This window comes from Laetiporus sulphureus (assembly GCF_001632365.1).
Source record: "Laetiporus sulphureus 93-53 unplaced genomic scaffold LAESUscaffold_28, whole genome shotgun sequence".
Classification (NCBI taxonomy): Eukaryota; Fungi; Basidiomycota; class Agaricomycetes; order Polyporales; family Laetiporaceae; genus Laetiporus; species Laetiporus sulphureus.
This window is the reverse complement of record NW_024468537.1, coordinates 405,066-421,612: the sequence shown is the minus strand read 5'-3', so window position 1 is coordinate 421,612 and position 16,547 is coordinate 405,066. Positions and strand designations below refer to the sequence as shown.

Genomic DNA, 16,547 nt, shown 5'->3' with positions numbered 1-16,547 from the left:
CTTGAGTGAATTCCGCCACGCACCAATAGCCGATACATCGCAGCCCGGTTCGCACATTCTGTTCGCTATGCGTTGAGAGCACGTTCACCCCTTACTCATGCCGTCCAGCCGTCCCATGGTTCCTCTCTGCATGACCTCCAGCTGCAATAGCTCTTTGCCACTGCGTTTGCAGTCTTCGCCCGCGGGTGGCCCATCTCTCGACCGTCGGTCTCGGCTCTGGGTGTAGGCAATTACATAGGAGGTTCGGCCCATGGCTATGATTGTTCCACCAGTTGAATATACGACCTCGAGCTCCGCCGCGCCGTCGTCGACAGTGAGCAGCGGAAGTGCCCATCAGGGTGCGGGTTTGACAAGTTCGGCGTCACTATACTGTGCGTGCATTCAGCGATGTGCGCCATTTCTGCTGCGCTCATAACTGCGATATTTGGATGGCAGTGTATACGTTCCTTGGTGAGGATATATTGCTCTGTGCGGAGAGCTGCACTGCGAGGGCGTTCTCGAATGCGCCACCCGCTTTGTCGAGGACAAATTACGTGGTAAAACATGACTACTGACAAATCTACCTCTGCAGCAACCCTTGTCCTTCTGCTCTCCGTATCCGCTGCGATCGTCGTGCGCTCGTATATTCTGCGCCGGCGGCAGCGACGCCTGTTCGAGGAAGCTATGCAAAACGGCTCATTCTCCATGCCGTCGTCTGCTCCTGGCCGCAGGCGTTGGACGCTCACGAGGCCAGTTTTGCACGATGCGCATGTATGCGTGGATTATGACAGTCATGAGAAGACGCGGTATGTAAGGGGAGGTGAGGGGAGTGGAAAAGTTCAGAAGTGGTGGGCGAGGACATTGGTGAGTCCAGTCTAGTGCAAAGGGGCTTCAATGTTTAGCTGGATACTCAGCAAACGCAGCCGGTTGCGGCCAGACTAGTCGTTGCACCTAACACAGCAATGACAACTCCCTCACCATATCCTGTGACTCGCTCCCCAACTCCCTGGCACCGCCGTCTGTTATCCAGAGTATCCCCATCACGAGCGCTCTCACCCCGCACACGGTCAAACTCGAGCCCTCCTCCACGGCGCCGCCCGTCCCCGCCGTCGTTCGACGATCTGGAGTCGCAGCCTCGGGCCATCGAGTTAACATATCTAGTGGCGATGCCCGCCCCGCGTCGCGAGAACTTCCCCGCTGAGCATGCGTATATCCCGCAAGTCGAATTTGGGATCGAGCGCGTTCCAGTGTGTGAGGATCCTGGCGAAGGGTGGACGTTGTAGACGAAATGTTAGCTCATGACGTTATGAGATGAACGAGTCTGATGCCATGTTGTTGACTAGTAAGTACTAACTACTACTGCGTTAGCCTTGTTGTATGATGCTCTTGTACCTGTACTCTATCTACCACCTCTTTATTCACAATCACCTCGGAGAGAAACATCTCTGCTCGATCATTGATATTGTGAATGCTCCGGTATCGTACATCGACAGAACCGAGTGACTTGAGGTTGTGGCCCTAACGCCGAGCAGGATTCTCACGCTGGATGGTATACCTTCCTTTCTTGGAAAATTCTTACTCTCTCATCGAAAGCCACTTTGAGCTCGCGCCCCCGTCTGGCCAGCTTCCAAGTCGTGAGGAGACCATATCATCGCCATGAATTTCGCGTCCATCCTGGCGAGCTCCTCGCGCCCGACAACGCGCAACTTGCTTCCACGTAATCTGTCGCGCACGACCACGCGCAGCGTCTCATCCTCGCCGTACGGGCGCACACACGTCTGGAAACATCGCCAGCGGAAGCTGCCCCCGCCATTCGTGCCGCAGTTCCCTCAGCGCGTGACCCGCGCGGATGGCTCGACGTTCACACAATACACGACCTCGCCGCGCTCCGAGGTGCTCCTCACGCGCGACACGACGAACAATCCGCTCTGGAACGCGAGCAAGTGGGTAGCGGAGAGCGAGGACGAGGACGAGGTCACTGGCCGTCTCGGAAGGTTCAACCGTCGCTTTGACGGCCTCGGCGGTTTCGACATGGACATGGAGTTCTTGAATGAGGGCAAGGTGGCGAAGGAAGAGGAGAACGGCGAGAAGAAACCAAAGGAATGAATCCGTCTGAGGGAAACAGGGAGCGGACGAGGGTAATCTATATATTGTCGAGGTGTAGTATCATACTAGCCGCGTAGGTGGCTCTTCTACTTTTGGCTCTGAGACAACAGAGTTGTTTTCCGCTTTGTGCTCTGCAACCTCCTTCGCCGCCTCCGCTTTGTGCTCTATAGCCTCCTTTGCAGCCTCCGTTTTCTTCACGATGACATCCGTCGCCGCCTCGGTCTTCTGCTGCACGATCTTTGCCGCAGCTTTCGTCTGATTCTCCACGGCCCGCACTACGCCCTGACCATAGCCCAGTGCCTCCTTCAGCTTTAATCCTGTCGCCTCTTCGATGCGGACGAGCATGGTTTCCACGCCGGAGACGGTCGCCTCGCGGCCTGCAACGCTTACATCCTTGATGCGCTCCCACGTCATCGCAGAGTGCGCCTTCGCGGTCTCGTGTGCCTGCGCGAGGCGGGGGAAGTACGTGTCCTCGAGCGATCCGCAGTAATCCGAGACGTTGTGCGCGGTCTTGGGGAGGAAGTGGCGGAAGGAGAGGAGGAGAAGTGTCGGCGGGAGGAGGAGCCGTGTGAGGATCATGCGGTTGCGCGCGAGGACGGAACCGGTGAGCGTGGCTACGCCGACGTACAGCACGCCGGGCGTAAGCGGTTCGTCAGGCGCAATGAGGGACTTGACGCGGTCTATATGTGTGAAGAGCGTAATTAATCAAAAGCGTGAGGAGAGGTGGTGTGCGTGCTTGAAGTACTCACGCTCTACGGCCTGTTCGACGTCGATCCACCGAGAGATGACGCCTTGCACTTGTGCACGAGCATCGAGATAGCTTGCGGTGACGGCCCTGCGCGCGACACCGATTTGCTTTTCAAGCTCTGACGGCGCCTCGAGAAGGAGGACGGGTGCGTCAGGAGATGGATACATGGGCAACTACGCGCAATGCGCAGAACGTACGGTCAGCAGCGTGCTGAAAAGAGTGACTGTACTCGCACCTTCTCCCTCGACGTCTCGGCCGCGAGAGCGGCGACGGCTACGAAAGCCGCCTTGCGAGGCTGCGCGTCTCATCAGTGTTATGAGATGGTTTTTGGGAGGAGCAGGAGACGTACAGCTAGTACCCTGAACATGAGTGCACGGATGGTCATTCGCGTGCCGCCATGAATGCGGGCGCGCAGGCTCGGCAGTTTCCGTATCCTCTTTCCGACTCACTCCCATGCACGTTAAAGCCATTTTTCTCTTGCAGCCTCTCCTGGTGGCTCTGCGGAATACTCATGGTGCTTTCGGAGATACATAACTCATATAAGGGAAATGGCTGTTTGGAGCCGCATCTCACGCCAGAATTACTATCTCGCAAGTGCTTATTCGTGAACGCTAACATGAGCCTTCTGTCGTTATCATACACTCTTACTTTGCTTCGCGCACGATGTCAAGTCTCCACCGTCAAGCACCGTCCTTCGCCGCCAGCCAGGCAGGACGCGAGCTGATATCTTTCCACCACCTGTGCGTTCCAGGAGTTCGTGAGCTATGGCCGAGGCTTCTATTCGTTCCTCACTCACCTAGCCACGTTTGGCCGAGACTCTGTAGTGAGCAGGTCGTATCCCATCAGTCCCAGTGAAGTTCCAAACGGCAGGTGGAACAGGTCTGCGAGTGTCACCTCCTGAATCACGGATCGTCAGATATTGTCACGCATGATGACTTCTTGTCCCTACATCGCCGGCAAGATACTTGGATTTGCTAAGGAGGACCTCGTACGCGTCAAGCTTGCTGTTGAGAGTTTTCACGAGGTCCGCAACGATGACCTCGTCCGCCGTTCCACCCGAATATCTGCGAAGACGTTTCCGGTAAGCGGTTACCTTGGAGCACAAGACAAACGACAGACTTCTTGAACATGACCTCCCACGCAAGCGCATTCATATACGGATCAAAGTTGCTCAGCTCAATGCTCGCCGCCTGCTCGAACAGCGCCGTCCTCTCCACATCCGACGGGTCAGGCACGAGCCGCGGTCCCTGGCCCGAGTACTTTGCCACGAGGTAGCGCGCGATCGCGCGGCTCTCGAAGAGTTGGAAGCCGTCGTCGTCGATGTAGGGCACCTGGCCAAATGGTTGGTGGGCGAGAGACGGCGCGGCCTTGTGCTCGTCCTTGAGCATGTCAATGGTGACGAGCTCGTAGGGCACGTTGAGCTCCTTGAGGACGACGCCGACGCGTCGCGTGCAGTGCGAGGGGGAGAAGCCGTAGAGTTTGAGCACCATTGGTGGATCCTGGGCCTAGGACAGTGAAGAGTGTTATGTGCGCGAGAGGGAAGGTGTTCAAACGTTCATGGCTAAATGCGCTATATATCCTTTCATGCGAAGACGGACGGTCGTTATAGTCCACACCCAATAGAATCATGACAGAGGCATGCTTTACCTCAATAGATAGATACATTCTCATGAACATGAGATACGGAGAGCAGGACACGCAAGAAGAAACCGAGCCTCTCACGAAGACAACTTGGCGTGAATCAGAATGGAACTTGACATGAGCTTTATGTCCGGTGCTATCGGCCGCAAAGTGAGAGATTCGAATGGGTTCAATGCAACGTTGGCGAGATAGATAGCGCAAAAATGAAACGTTACTGTGTTTCGGAGAGATTATATGAACATGTGGCGTAGAACCTTGATCGAGGCCACAACTCAACCCACTCATCTACCGCCTCTCAAGTCTCACTAACACTGACTAGCTCTAAAACTTTCCTTCCTCGTCACTTGAATTGCTTCCGGTAACTAGCATCTCCGACATGGCAGACCTTGCAGATTCTACCGAGCTGCCCACGGCCATGGCTGAGGAAGGCTATGACGAGGACTATGACGGACAATACGAAGAGGGCTACGATGACTACGATGCAGAAGATATCGACGCTGAAGCAGAAGCGATGGCTTTTCGACTGCAAGAACAACTCCGAGCGGACATCGCCAGGGCGCAGCTCGAAGCTGCCGCTGCAGCGGCTCAAGCCGTGCCTCTACCAGCGCATAATACCGTCCCATTAGAACAAAGCAGCGCATTTTTGGAGCGGAAGGGCGTTCCTGCGACTTCGACCGATGGCGCTGCAGCTGCGAAACGACGAAGGCATGATGCTGCGATCGTGACGATGAAAGGCATCCTCTCACTCGCATCAGGGAACCCTTTCATACACGCAACACTATCTGGCTACAACGTCTCGGGCTCAAACAACGCAAACATCGTGGACGTCTTTTCGCAATGTATCTCTGCAGGAACCGTGTCTCCCAAGGTCGCTCGATCTCTAGGCGAAGCACTGCTCTCTCTGGCCAAGTCCGAAGCCCTTTTCGCTTCTCTGCGCAACTCGGATGCGCCTGTCATTCAGCTCGACAAGGGAAAGCGCAAGAGAGAAGGGAGCCACGAAGTCGCGGAGAGCCCTGCGCCCAAACGCGTCGCCTTTGACCAGCCCGACCTGAGACACCTCATCTCAGAGGCCGTGCGTACCATCATGCGTGTCCTCGCACCCGACTCGTCCGCGCCAGGCCACCATGCGTTGAACGGAGCTCTCATATCCTCAATACACGTACAATTGCATCAAGTGTTCCTCTTTGCCGTGACATCCTCCCCGCGAGGAGGACAACGAACCGCAGCCCTCCAAGAGCTCGCAGGACTCATCCAAATGATCGGCGTCCTGAGCAGTACACCGATCGGTTCTCATGGCGCGTCGCCCGCCCCCGCCCCAAGTACTACATGGTCCAACCCATACAACGCTCCCGCAGCGCCTCCCTCCTCCGACCTCGGCGCAGCCGTCTACCCCTGCCTGATGCCGACCTGCACCAAAATCTTCCACCGGCTCTACTCGCTACGCGCCCACCAACGGCTACACACGCTCGTCGACCGGCCATTCCGGTGCGCGCACTGCCCCGCGTCGTTCGTGCGGAACCACGATTTGAAGCGGCACGAGAAGCTGCACGAGCGCCGGGCATGGCGGTGTAGCGGGTGCGGAAAGGTGTTTTCGCGGCGCGACGCGATCAAGCGGCACAAGGACAGCCGCGGGCGCGCAGGCGGTCGGGACGGCGGGGTCGAGCCCGGGATTGGGGAGAGTACGTGTGCGTATGCGGAGATTGAGGAGGTGGAGGTGGAGAAGGCCGTAGGGGATGAGGAGGCGAGTAGGCGGACGAAGCTTTGGAATGAGATCGTTGCGACTCAGCTTGCTGGCGCGCTGCATGCGGCTGCGTCGCCGGCGGATAGGGATGCTGGCCCGCCGGAGGAGGGAGAGGTGGATCCGGGTGTCGTGGCGGAGGCGCAGACGATTGTGTTGCAGCTGCATGGCTTGCTGAAAGTTTATGTCGCGAGGGGCCTTGGACATCCCCCGCCTGTTCCTGGTCGACAGCTACCTCCGCCGGTCTCTCACTCGAATCAGACGACGTTAGCGAGCGTCATTGCGCAGAGTCAACAGTTTCAATTCCAGTCCAGTCCCCCCATTGCTGTCGGTCCTAGCACAGCACCTAGCACGAGCACTATGAATCCTGTTGACCAGGGTCAATCGACATCAGACGCACCGCAGTCATCTTTGTCTTCGCTCCCGTTGTCGGAGGAGCAGACGAGACAGCTTGAGCAGGCCATCGCCCAGGCTGCCCTTGCGGCGCAGGCGCAGGCAGAAAAAGAGGCTGCGTTGGAGGAGAGGGACGAGGGATCTGACTTCGAGGAGGGGGGAGAGGAGGAAGACGCGTGCTGAGGTGAGATAAATGATCACGCTAGTTCGTTGCTCTTTGGTCTGTTCATGGCTCAATTGCGGCATCAGGAAAGTATCATGTGGATGGTTCGTGTATTTCCGCACGCACTGTCGATCGACTTTAGACCTGCGGTGGCCAGACTCTCAGCCCCACGGGCACTGGCGGGGCACCGCACTGAAGTTGGAGTAGCAGCTTATCCGACCAGTGTCTCATCTACAAGTGTGGCGCCTCATTTGTTGATTCTAGTGCTACGCGTAGCTGCTACAAGAAGGGATGGGTCTTCCATCAGAGAAGCGTGCCCCAATGTACGCAAACGCTACATTTGTCCTGCGTTATCTCGTCCATTATAGCCGTGCAGCTGCTAATCCTATGTGGTGCATCACAGGGCATGATTGGGAAGATCGGTGCTGCTATCAAGCAGATGGACTCGACAAGTAGTATTTGGTGCACACAATCGAGGCGTGGCTGCTGGTTTCATACAACATCTTCATCCGGAAAGAATGACTTAGTACAGGCCAGGGAAGAGCTTGCTGGGCGTTCTCGCTGCCCACTCTTTCCACTCCTTGCCAAACTTTTTCTTCAGCTCGCGGTCCTCCAGCCTGGAGTGGACGGCGACGGTCGCCAGCAACGCTGCCATGTACACGATGCCCGCCAGGACGCATATGCGTCCCTGCGGCGTGTACCTGGCTCTGCTCTCGGACAGCCAGGAGCCGCGCCCGAGGTGACAGAGGAGGATGCCCGCTGTTCGGAGGAGACTGCCGGCGTAGCCGGGGTGACGCACGATCGCGTACGGACCGTCGGTGATCAGGGCGTGCTCCTTGCGAATGGCTGTCTGGAAGGGAAAGAGTTGGCCGAGGTGCCAGAAGCAGCCTACGCGAATCACGCTGCCGGCGATTTCGAGCATGAATCCGATGAGGAATGGGGACGTGAGGCTGATGGCAGCTGGAGATGCGCGGGCTCCGAACGTCAAGAGGGTGAGAACGCGACGGGAAAACACGCATGGGTAGCGACTCGCGAGGATGGTCGCGCTTTCGCATATTGCCAGCATCCAGACGGTAAACTGTCGGGCTCAAAATTATTCTTTCGTGCGGCAGGATAGTGTCATGCATAAACCCACCTGAATAAGTGTTGGGACGGCAACACTGGCGCGTATGGCGGTCGATGGAGCGGCCACAGTCCTAAGCCTGTTTTGTTGCTGACGCAATGGAGAGGGATTGGGTGCAGCGCTGGAGACATGGATTGCGGCGGCGGCGATGAACAGCATGGGGATCTTGAGCAGCGCAAGAGACATTATGGTAGCAGAGGCGCAAATGTGACTCTTGAACTTGAGTATTTAAGCATTTCGGTGCCTTCCCAGCTGCTGGCCGTACGCTTTGTATCGGGTGCGCACAGTGGCGCTGATCGTCGCAAGCTCACACACGGCGCTGACCACAACGGACAGTGTGCATCCAGCTGTGGAGACCCGCACCATCAGTGGTGGCCATGTGAGGGACGTCTGCTTCCGATATGAGGAAATCGGCACAGCCGCAGGACAGCAGACTGAGAAGGTCTGTCTTCCATCGCAGCGTGGACGAGCATCGACATGTTTTCTTCCATGCATATCATTGCAGCGAAGCACAGAGCGCCAGCCGTGGTGCTTGTCGCGTATGCTGTCTCGCATAGGCCGTCATCGTCGGAGACTTTATAGCGATTTACGTAACACGTCGCGTTGATCACATCACTACTGGATAGCAACCCGGCAGATGAATAACCTACTTGGGCCTGAATAGGGTCCCCAATTGAATCGGTAGCATGTCGATGGCTGATTGCAGGTAAGCACAAGCAGCGATCTGCAGACACTGATCCAATGTAATTGACGGCGACATCAGATGAGCTTTTCGGCTCGAGTTAGACCTGATATAGCCAACATTGACATCGAGAACGCGTCCCCCCTTGCAAGAGCCAACCCTTCTATTAACAGGTTGTTCCAGCTTCAGATTTTCCTCCATTTCGCCTTTGACATGTTCTCCCGTCATGCACATCCCGCTTCGCCGAAACTTTTCTTCTCAGAGCAGATTCCACATGACAAGCCAAGTTGCTGAGGTGGCTCAGCCGTACAAGTTGAACACGCTACTCTACGCACAACTCTCCCAACATGTCTCAAGTCTACAATCTAGACATCGTCGGCGCATTCTACGGGAACATGGACGTCGCCTTCAAGGTGCGCCAGCTTTACATCGACGCCGCCACCAGCAATCCCAACAATAACTCCTTCTCGATCACGCCGATCAACGCTCTCTTCGGCAAGGATCCCCTCCCAGACTCCGTCAAGATCTGTACCGTCGGTTGGCGCGTCGTGCTCCCCCTCTCCGCCAGCGGCAGCCTTTCCGCCCACTCGCTCTACAGCACCTTTCAAGCCTCTGCCGCCTGAGCACATCGCTCTCACAATCAACTACGACGGTCCCGCTCTCAACCCGTTTGCGCCCACCTACACATATGCCGAGCTCACCCTGCTCAACGCAAGTACAACTTGGACTGTATTTAACAGTCAGATCGTCACTTCAGCAGCGGACGCGTTGACCGCTGCCGTCTTCGCTTATGTACCCACTACAGCTAGCACCGATCCTGCCCTTGCAGTCTGGTCACCCTGCCACCAGCTGCTTGGATACGCGCTTGCAAAGACCGAAGGTACGAGTGCCATGTAGGTACTTTACGGAATTCTGCTCATTTACGTGGTCGCAGGTTCTCCGGCCCTTGTGGTCCCAGTCCGGTCCCAATCCTCATGAGTCGACTACGAGTTGGCCGCCTCCTGCGACTCGAGTGTGCTCCCCCTGGGCCTGACGCCCCCCTCCGCCTCCCGTCCGACTATCCTTGCCGAGGCCGCGAATGGGCAGATCCTCGCCGCGAGCCTGGGCACCGCACTTGGAGACCTCGACGCATCCAAACTTTACTTTGAGTGGGTGCCCGTGGCCAGTCTTCCTACACTGGACGCCGCGGTGCTTGCAGACCTGCTCGATGCGTGCGCGGTATCCACTTTCAGCATCCTCGCCCAGCTTCGTCTGGTCGTTCCTGGAGATCAAACTTGGCTTTTTCGGGACGGGCTCGCTCCCCATGCTCGTGCAGAAGCTGCGTGGCGGTGGATGAGCCTGACGAGTGACCAGCGCACGAAGCTCAACCGCACTTACCGCGATGCAAGTCGTCTTCCGCGCGAGCGGAAGCAGCGCGCCGCTGAACCCGGGCCTACAGACATTCATCACCGAGGGCTTACGCTCGTCAAGGCGTTACGAACTGAGTGGACACGGATGGTCCTTGTGATACGAGGCGAACGAGGTGTATTTCACAACACATATATGATGCGACGCGATAGGATGAGTCAAGGGAGACTGGAAAGGTATTTGAATGCGTGTCGTACAGTGTATCGCTCATTTGTGATGAACGGGATCAGTTGCGCATGGTACTGTGCCGTGCTTAGTCCAGTAACTCTACGATCATCCAGACCGTATTAGCATTACATAGGTCCTACTCTCATAAAGTCTTGTCCATGAAATGGATACGAAGAAAGACATGACAAACCATGTTCCAGATGGAAATGATCTTGGTGAGGTTCTATGAGTACTCCCCAATACCGGGAAGATGTATTTCAGCTCTCATGATCTACTGACCCTCCGCAAGTCTTATCTTACCGCCGAAAACCTCAGCCTTCGCTCTTCTAGCGGCTAGCAGCTCCGTGAACGTCCTGCTCTTCATACATATGTTCCTGAGGATGCCCTTCTCTTTCCGGATCAAGATGTATGGCGCATCGAACTCCACGCGCTCGTTCTTGCTGAGAAACGCACGGTGATTTCGTCGACTGCTTGTTCTGAGCCAGAAGCAGAAGTTGACGAAATGAGCGTGCGCAGATAATGCGCCACTAGGAGAATATTAGATGTAGCCATAACACACGATTGATGATGACATTCTGGATAACATGAGTGGTTCTTTGAACTCCACGGATTATCACTTGAACGTTAGCGTCAATGGCTAAATTGATGCTGCTTGTCGCTCATCGAGAACGATAATCGAGCTTCGTCGAAGGAGCGCTCATGCCGTCGCAATCAGCTGCCTCTGACCTTGCGAGAAATTTATCCCGTCTGGAGAGACCTGCATGTCGAGGGTAATGGACGTTTTGGCTTCCGTCTCTGCAGCCGAAGTTACCACAGACACAGTGGTACCCCCTCTATCCTCGTGGATGAATGTAGGACGCGAGGGTCTGCGGAACTATTCCTGAGAAGCAAGCCGGCTCTGGGACATCATCTGTACTCGGTACACACATCGAGATATTCACTGTCTTTGCATTCACATGCAACGGGCGGGTGAGTGACGTTCGTACAAGATCAGTAGAAGACCTCACCAAAGGGCCCCCAGTCATCGCGCAACGTTCCCGAGAAGACGCACGTGAGTGGGCGAGAGAGCGCATTCATTTGCGATGAGACGGGTAGGTGAAGGGCCGTGCATTCGATGGTGCTAGGCGGGAAACGATCAAAGAGAGCGTGCCTTGATTGAGCTTGAAGCTTGAGGAGTCCCATTTTCTCTCATAGTGTATGGCCGCAGGATCTTGTCCCAGACATCACCGCTGAATTCTAACTAACCCCACGCTGCGCGCATCAACGCTCACCGTTCAGCCTTCAAGCGTGTCGCCTCATTCGGAGACCACGCCGCGTCTTGAGGCTCTCGCCGCTGCAGAACGTTCACGCACCCTGATCCGTGACTTGACACGACGGAGAGGAAGCCCTGGTAAGCATTTCTTTCTAACGTCGCGCAACTCATCATCCCGTGTGCTTGATTAGCCTGCCTGCGCTGCATGCGTCAGCGCTCACCGCTCAACATTCGAGCGTGTCGCCCCGTTCGGAGACCGCAGCGTGTGTTGCAACCTCGCCGCTGCGAGCTACTCCTGCGCACTTGCAACGTTTTCGAAGGCGGAGAGCGCTCCACGGTGCATGTGCTCGAGTCTGAAACAAGCGGACCACAGATTGGGTATTGTTAGCGCTTACCCGTGACCGTCCTCGTGCTTCAGTTCCTTTTGGTACAATCTAAAGACGAAAAATTACGATGTCGCAGGATAAGAACAGGAGCGCGACGGTGAACGTGAAGACACTACGGGCCAGGAGCGGTTCCGGAGGATCATGTCGTCGTATTATCGAGGCGCGCAGGGGTTGAGGTGTACGACGTGGCGAACCGCGAGTCGTTCGACGGTCATGGCGGCGTTGACGTGTTGGAGTGTACGGAAATTATGCATTTTATTTTGTTTGTTGTCGCTGTCATCTTTCACTTTATCGACTGAGCTCGGCTGCGCTCCCTGAGCGCAATAGATTTACATTTGAGCAAGAGCGCATACATGTATGTATGAACGTCAAGAGGAGGTATCTGGCTGAGGTAAAGGAGCGATGTGTCCAGCACGAATGAGTGCTCGAATGTTGGTGATAAGCATTTCCAACTGAACAAGAAGCTCGTCTTCATCAGTATCAAGAAGATGGCCGTTCTGCATGGACGAATGGAATGTCAGATGAGACAGTGCATAAAGTTAAGGGAGCATGCTCACGCTCCGAGCATGATCAAGTAGCGTTTGAGGATCACACATTGCAAGGACATGATAAACATTGACAAGATCCTCTGGAACGGTTGTCTCTGCCGCAGCAGACAAGGTTTGTGCCAGAATTGATGGACTTGCCAGCTCGAGTGGAGGTGCAACGGTATCTACCGGGTCATTTTTCGGTTCATCTTCGTTCAACGACAGCCTTCATGTGATGTCACGTACCAGTGGCGCGCTTTTTGCTTTTACGTACAGGTATGTAGTTTTGATTCGTATCGTTCTCAGAATCAGAGTCTGTAAAATGGTCACAACAGCAACGACAGCGTTCATGTGATGTCACGTACCAGTTGTGCGCTTTTTGCTCTTGTGTGCAGCTCTGTAATTACGTGAAACTGTTCGTCGTTGAATTCGTGAGGGGGTCATGTCATGCTTTTCTTTGAGTTCTGTGAAGTAATCCTGATCTGGACAAGCTGTCGACAGGCAATGCTTGCGAACGTCATTCACTGTGGATGCTCTGGTGACAGATGGAGAGTGTCAGTATTATAGACATCTTGTATGAGAAGCACCGACTTGTAGTGGCAATTTTTCGACGGGCATTTGAGCCTTTTGCTGTTAGGAATCTGCATGTGTAAATCAAGATCATACCAGAGCGTATGTGCCTCATTGCTGTGACAAGAAATGAGTGTTCACCCTGCATGGTAAGCGTGGCTAACCCTTACATATGACGATTGAGTTTGGATATATTTGAGAATTGACGATTGACACGAGCTGGGTCGTGAATGAAGGGTTTGCATTGAATGCACGTTTTGTCCCGCTGGCATACATGTGAGTCAATCATGGCATGGAAACATGATGTCAAAGTTACCTTCCAGCATTCCACAATGCTTCGTTCTCGGAGCACTGGGGCAGCAAGAAAGACAGAGAGCTGAATGCGCAGTTCATCCACATTGATGTCCTGGGTATCAGCTGTTGGCTGGGGATTTTCGTCTGCGTCGAACGCCTTGTCTTGTGGTAGCGCTTGCTCCAAGGACTCAAAGTGCAGGTCTACTGTCTGTTTCTGATATGCTTGTCTGGTCGCAATGGACTCGGATGTGCCCGCATTCATCGGAAAATGCAACAACTTGCCAAGATCAAGTTGTTCGTTGACGTGATGGGTAAGCTCTTCCACGTCGTCTTCATTGCTCAAATCATGAGGGAAATTGGATGTCACGTTGTCAGAGAAGGGCGATACTTGGGAGGCTGAAGAAGGTATGGCAAGCGGCACAGTGGAGACAAATGCACGTTCACTGGCCATAGCGATGCGAGATGAAGATGCACTTGCATCAGCAGTGATGACATTGGATGAGTATGCAGCTACATGCCCAATCGCTCGTCAGAGCAAAAATGTCAATGTAGCGATTGTCACTGACCTTCGTCATTCTGCTGAGCAAACTGCTGAAGATCATCAATCATTGACGAAGGTTTTTCTAGATCAGCAATGGCTTCATATCGGGCATCTGCGGTGTCCTTTCCTGACTGGCGAAGGGTGGTCTGCAAATTCTTCGTCTTATTTCTAGCATCAGCAAATGCTCGTCGATGTTTCTTCGCCAGTAGTTGATATCTCTTGAGAGTTTGGCTAAAGCAGGACTCGGCCTGTTACGCATAAGTCGAGGAAAATGAAATTTTAAGTTGAAGAAAAACACACATATTCTAAATCGGCCTCCGTCTTGCCGTTCACAAGTGAAAAGTGCTGTTTGATCTTCTTGAAGCGTTCACGATGGACGACCAGGTGATCTTTGTATGACTGAGCCTCAGGTGGGTACAAAGCAAGCAAACCTTGCCAGGCAAGATCAAAGTCATGTTTTGCTTGCACGACATGAGGATGTGCCTGTAAAATGATTCTCATTAGAGAGCGCAGCATATATATAAATAGCATACCTCAGCTGTCGCCTTTTCCTCCTCAGTGAGAGACTGTTTGTCCAGAGCTGAAGGCTTTACACCTGCGTCTGCTTCTCCATCGTCGGTGACATTTTCATCGAGTGCCTTTCGAGCTACAAGACACATTACAGCTGGCGAGTGAAACTGATGCATTGCGTGACTGGCCTGAGCCAGAATCAGTCCATGACATTTGAATATTGACAAAGTCGCTGCTCACCATCGCCATAGTTTGCTTGTCTGTGATAAACTCGTTCAGTCGAAGATGGACAATTGGAATATTGGCTGTATTTCTGGAATAGTGCTTGCGATATATGGCATTGTTGCTGTCCTTGTGGCCAAGCATCATAGACGCCATTTCAGTGTTCAGCTTCATGCCGTACTGTACAATGTATAAATTGGTCATGAATGGATGAAAGGTTCGACAAAGGCAGCTCACGTCATTGCCAGCATCGCGACGAAAGGCATACAATCCAGCGCGAGGAAGGCCAGCACCTTGGCAGAGATCTGCAAGTGCTGCTGAGATTGCATGTGCAGTGATTGGTCGAAGAGCACCGCTTGCGATTCTGCCTCCAGCTTCAAATCGGATAAATCTTGACGACAGATTGTATGAGAAAAGACGTGAAGATGGGCAAGCGCTGATACTCACAGTGGCTGGCCGATCACCTTGTCACAGAATTGAAGCTCTGCCTCGTTTCCTTCGTGCAGCTCTTCCAATGTCTGTTGAGCGAAATGTGTTAGCTGATCAATTTTTGATAGAAAATGTGCATACGTCATATTTGAATGCACCTCGTAGGAAGAGCATGGTGACGAGCCAGGTTGGCAAGTCGAAACAGACGTTGAACCAGTTCATGACAGGCTGGAAGAAATATTCGAGCTCCTTGCCAACGTCTGCATTGGAACCCTAGAAAAAGGCACATTAGCATTGAGGGTGATGCTGCGAAGCACGTAATGTACCTTGTGATTTGTAAAGCGCATCTTGACGCTGAACTTGCCATAACCCTGGCGAAATATTCGCAAATTGCTGTACTCGATCTTCATGAACTGACAACAAGAGTGAGCTCAGAACGTGCAAACGTACACAAAGATGACCTACTCTTTCCATGTCTTCCATCTCCTTATTACCAACACCGAGAGTGCTTGGACGAACCGTTGTATAAAAGGAAGTTTGAAAGATGACGGTAGACTGAATTCGCACGAAACGGACACGGACATTCATCATGGCATACTCTGTAACTAGACGAAGCTCAGGACGTCCAAAGTGGACACGCTCGCCAGGAAACCTGTCAAGCTTGTGGTCGAGTATAACTACATAAGAAGGAATGAGAAAGATTGTGACGGTTTAGAGAAGAAATAACTTACGTTTTGTTACGACAGCATCAAGTTTGGCGTAAAGACCGTTCTTAACGAGAGTTGTTGTACCGTGTGGCTTTCGATCATCGTCGACGGTGTATTTTGCAATACAATAGGAAAGGAGATTGAACCAAGTGCGCAGCGTGTCAGCCTTGATTAGCTTTCCTTGTCGACCACATGTGTAAAGCACCTAAATTGAATGAGGTTATAGAGAACTGGGCAATCCATGCGATGAAAACATACTCGAAAGGTCAGAAAAGCTGGGGCGTGTTGTTCGACAACCGTGTAGTGCCAAAGGCGCTCAGGGTCGTTATTCTTGGAAAGAAAGCCAACAATGAGGGCCCAGACACTCAGAGTCCTTTCACGAGCGGCTCGGGTGTTGGGGTTTTCATACTTGGTGATATTGCTGACAAAGTCATTCAGCATCTTGAGCATGTCATCGGCAAGCTCAGGATTGTTTTCATAGGTCTGAATGGTGTTTCGAAGATGTGAGTGACGACCATCTGGATATGCAGGAGGAGCGACTCGGCCTGCAACCCAACGAGGAGCAGCGAGAGGAGGATCATCATTGTCCAGAGCAGGAGGAGGATCTTGAGCTGGGGCCTCGACGGCGTTAAGCTCAGGCCGTGTAGCAGAGTACTTGTCACGATGACGGTGACCTGATGCAGCATTAAAGTGAGTGGGATCCTGAAGAACAGCGAGCCGTTCGATTTCTCTCTGAGAGGGCACTCTATGCATGCTGAGAGACAGTGAGGAAGGAGGGAAGAGAACGAGAGTCAAGCTGCCTTAAAGGCGCCCAATGTAAAAATAAAATCAGCGCTTGCAGAGGCGCACATGGTTGACGTGAAGTGCCATATCTGTCCAAGTGTGCAGATAAACATGAGGAACAAACACGAGGTGTGGGCTCACTCGACGAACGACGCATTTGAAGAGAAAGTCATATGGT

At 53.7% G+C, this 16,547-nt stretch overlaps 8 protein-coding genes across 8 annotated transcripts; 4 read left to right on the top strand and 4 right to left on the bottom strand.

The window, feature by feature from the left end:
• The first annotated feature begins 77 nt into the window (after nt 1–77).
• On the top strand, nt 78–1,433 carry LAESUDRAFT_727416 (uncharacterized protein). The gene is made up of 3 exons (XM_040909214.1): nt 78–371; nt 436–843; nt 903–1,433. The coding sequence occupies exons 2-3, from the start codon at nt 544–546 to the stop codon at nt 1,260–1,262; spliced, it is 660 nt and encodes a 219-aa protein (XP_040762905.1). The 5' UTR covers nt 78–371; nt 436–543; the 3' UTR covers nt 1,263–1,433.
• Nucleotides 1,434–1,719: 286 nt separating this feature from the next.
• On the top strand, nt 1,720–2,034 carry LAESUDRAFT_615471 (uncharacterized protein; the record flags this gene model as incomplete). Its single annotated transcript, XM_040903209.1, has 1 exon — nt 1,720–2,034. A coding segment is annotated over one exon (315 nt), but the record flags the coding sequence as incomplete, so codon positions are not given.
• A 111-nt stretch (nt 2,035–2,145) lies between these two features.
• On the bottom strand, nt 2,146–3,000 carry LAESUDRAFT_737684 (uncharacterized protein; the record flags this gene model as incomplete). Its single annotated transcript, XM_040910813.1, has 2 exons — nt 2,146–2,765; nt 2,835–3,000. The coding sequence occupies 2 exons, from the start codon at nt 2,998–3,000 to the stop codon at nt 2,146–2,148; spliced, it is 786 nt and encodes a 261-aa protein (XP_040762903.1).
• Nucleotides 3,001–3,407: 407 nt separating this feature from the next.
• On the bottom strand, nt 3,408–4,631 carry LAESUDRAFT_702754 (glutathione transferase). The gene is made up of 5 exons (XM_040906498.1): nt 4,481–4,631; nt 3,953–4,412; nt 3,783–3,897; nt 3,630–3,730; nt 3,408–3,571 (listed from the first exon to the last, which is right to left on the bottom strand). Exons 2-5 carry the CDS (start codon nt 4,321–4,323, stop codon nt 3,514–3,516), a joined length of 645 nt encoding a protein of 214 aa, XP_040762902.1. The 5' UTR covers nt 4,324–4,412; nt 4,481–4,631; the 3' UTR covers nt 3,408–3,513.
• Nucleotides 4,632–4,850: 219 nt separating this feature from the next.
• LAESUDRAFT_715178 (uncharacterized protein) lies at nt 4,851–7,885 on the top strand (the record flags this gene model as incomplete). The annotated part of the gene is made up of 3 exons (XM_040907123.1): nt 4,851–6,781; nt 6,812–7,091; nt 7,172–7,885. 3 exons carry the CDS (start codon nt 4,851–4,853, stop codon nt 7,883–7,885), a joined length of 2,925 nt encoding a protein of 974 aa, XP_040762901.1.
• Nucleotides 7,886–8,002: 117 nt separating this feature from the next.
• LAESUDRAFT_243953 (uncharacterized protein) lies at nt 8,003–8,574 on the bottom strand. Its single transcript, XM_040901714.1, has one exon. The coding sequence runs from the start codon at nt 8,444–8,446 to the stop codon at nt 8,120–8,122; it is 327 nt and encodes a 108-aa protein (XP_040762900.1). The 5' UTR covers nt 8,447–8,574; the 3' UTR covers nt 8,003–8,119.
• Nucleotides 8,575–8,920: 346 nt separating this feature from the next.
• Nucleotides 8,921–10,237, top strand: LAESUDRAFT_715177 (uncharacterized protein; the record flags this gene model as incomplete). Its single annotated transcript, XM_040907122.1, has 4 exons — nt 8,921–9,110; nt 9,172–9,453; nt 9,553–10,156; nt 10,180–10,237. The coding sequence occupies 4 exons, from the start codon at nt 8,921–8,923 to the stop codon at nt 10,235–10,237; spliced, it is 1,134 nt and encodes a 377-aa protein (XP_040762899.1).
• A 1,549-nt stretch (nt 10,238–11,786) lies between these two features.
• Nucleotides 11,787–16,339, bottom strand: LAESUDRAFT_813750 (uncharacterized protein; the record flags this gene model as incomplete). The annotated part of the gene is made up of 18 exons (XM_040914515.1): nt 11,787–12,283; nt 12,344–12,498; nt 12,560–12,628; nt 12,679–12,848; nt 12,905–13,000; nt 13,054–13,148; nt 13,200–13,687; nt 13,744–13,966; nt 14,019–14,201; nt 14,252–14,416; nt 14,469–14,630; nt 14,688–14,841; nt 14,898–14,968; nt 15,021–15,152; nt 15,206–15,292; nt 15,345–15,556; nt 15,611–15,791; nt 15,845–16,339. The coding sequence occupies 18 exons, from the start codon at nt 16,337–16,339 to the stop codon at nt 12,155–12,157; spliced, it is 3,267 nt and encodes a 1,088-aa protein (XP_040762898.1). The 3' UTR covers nt 11,787–12,154.
• Nucleotides 16,340–16,547: the final 208 nt, after the last annotated feature.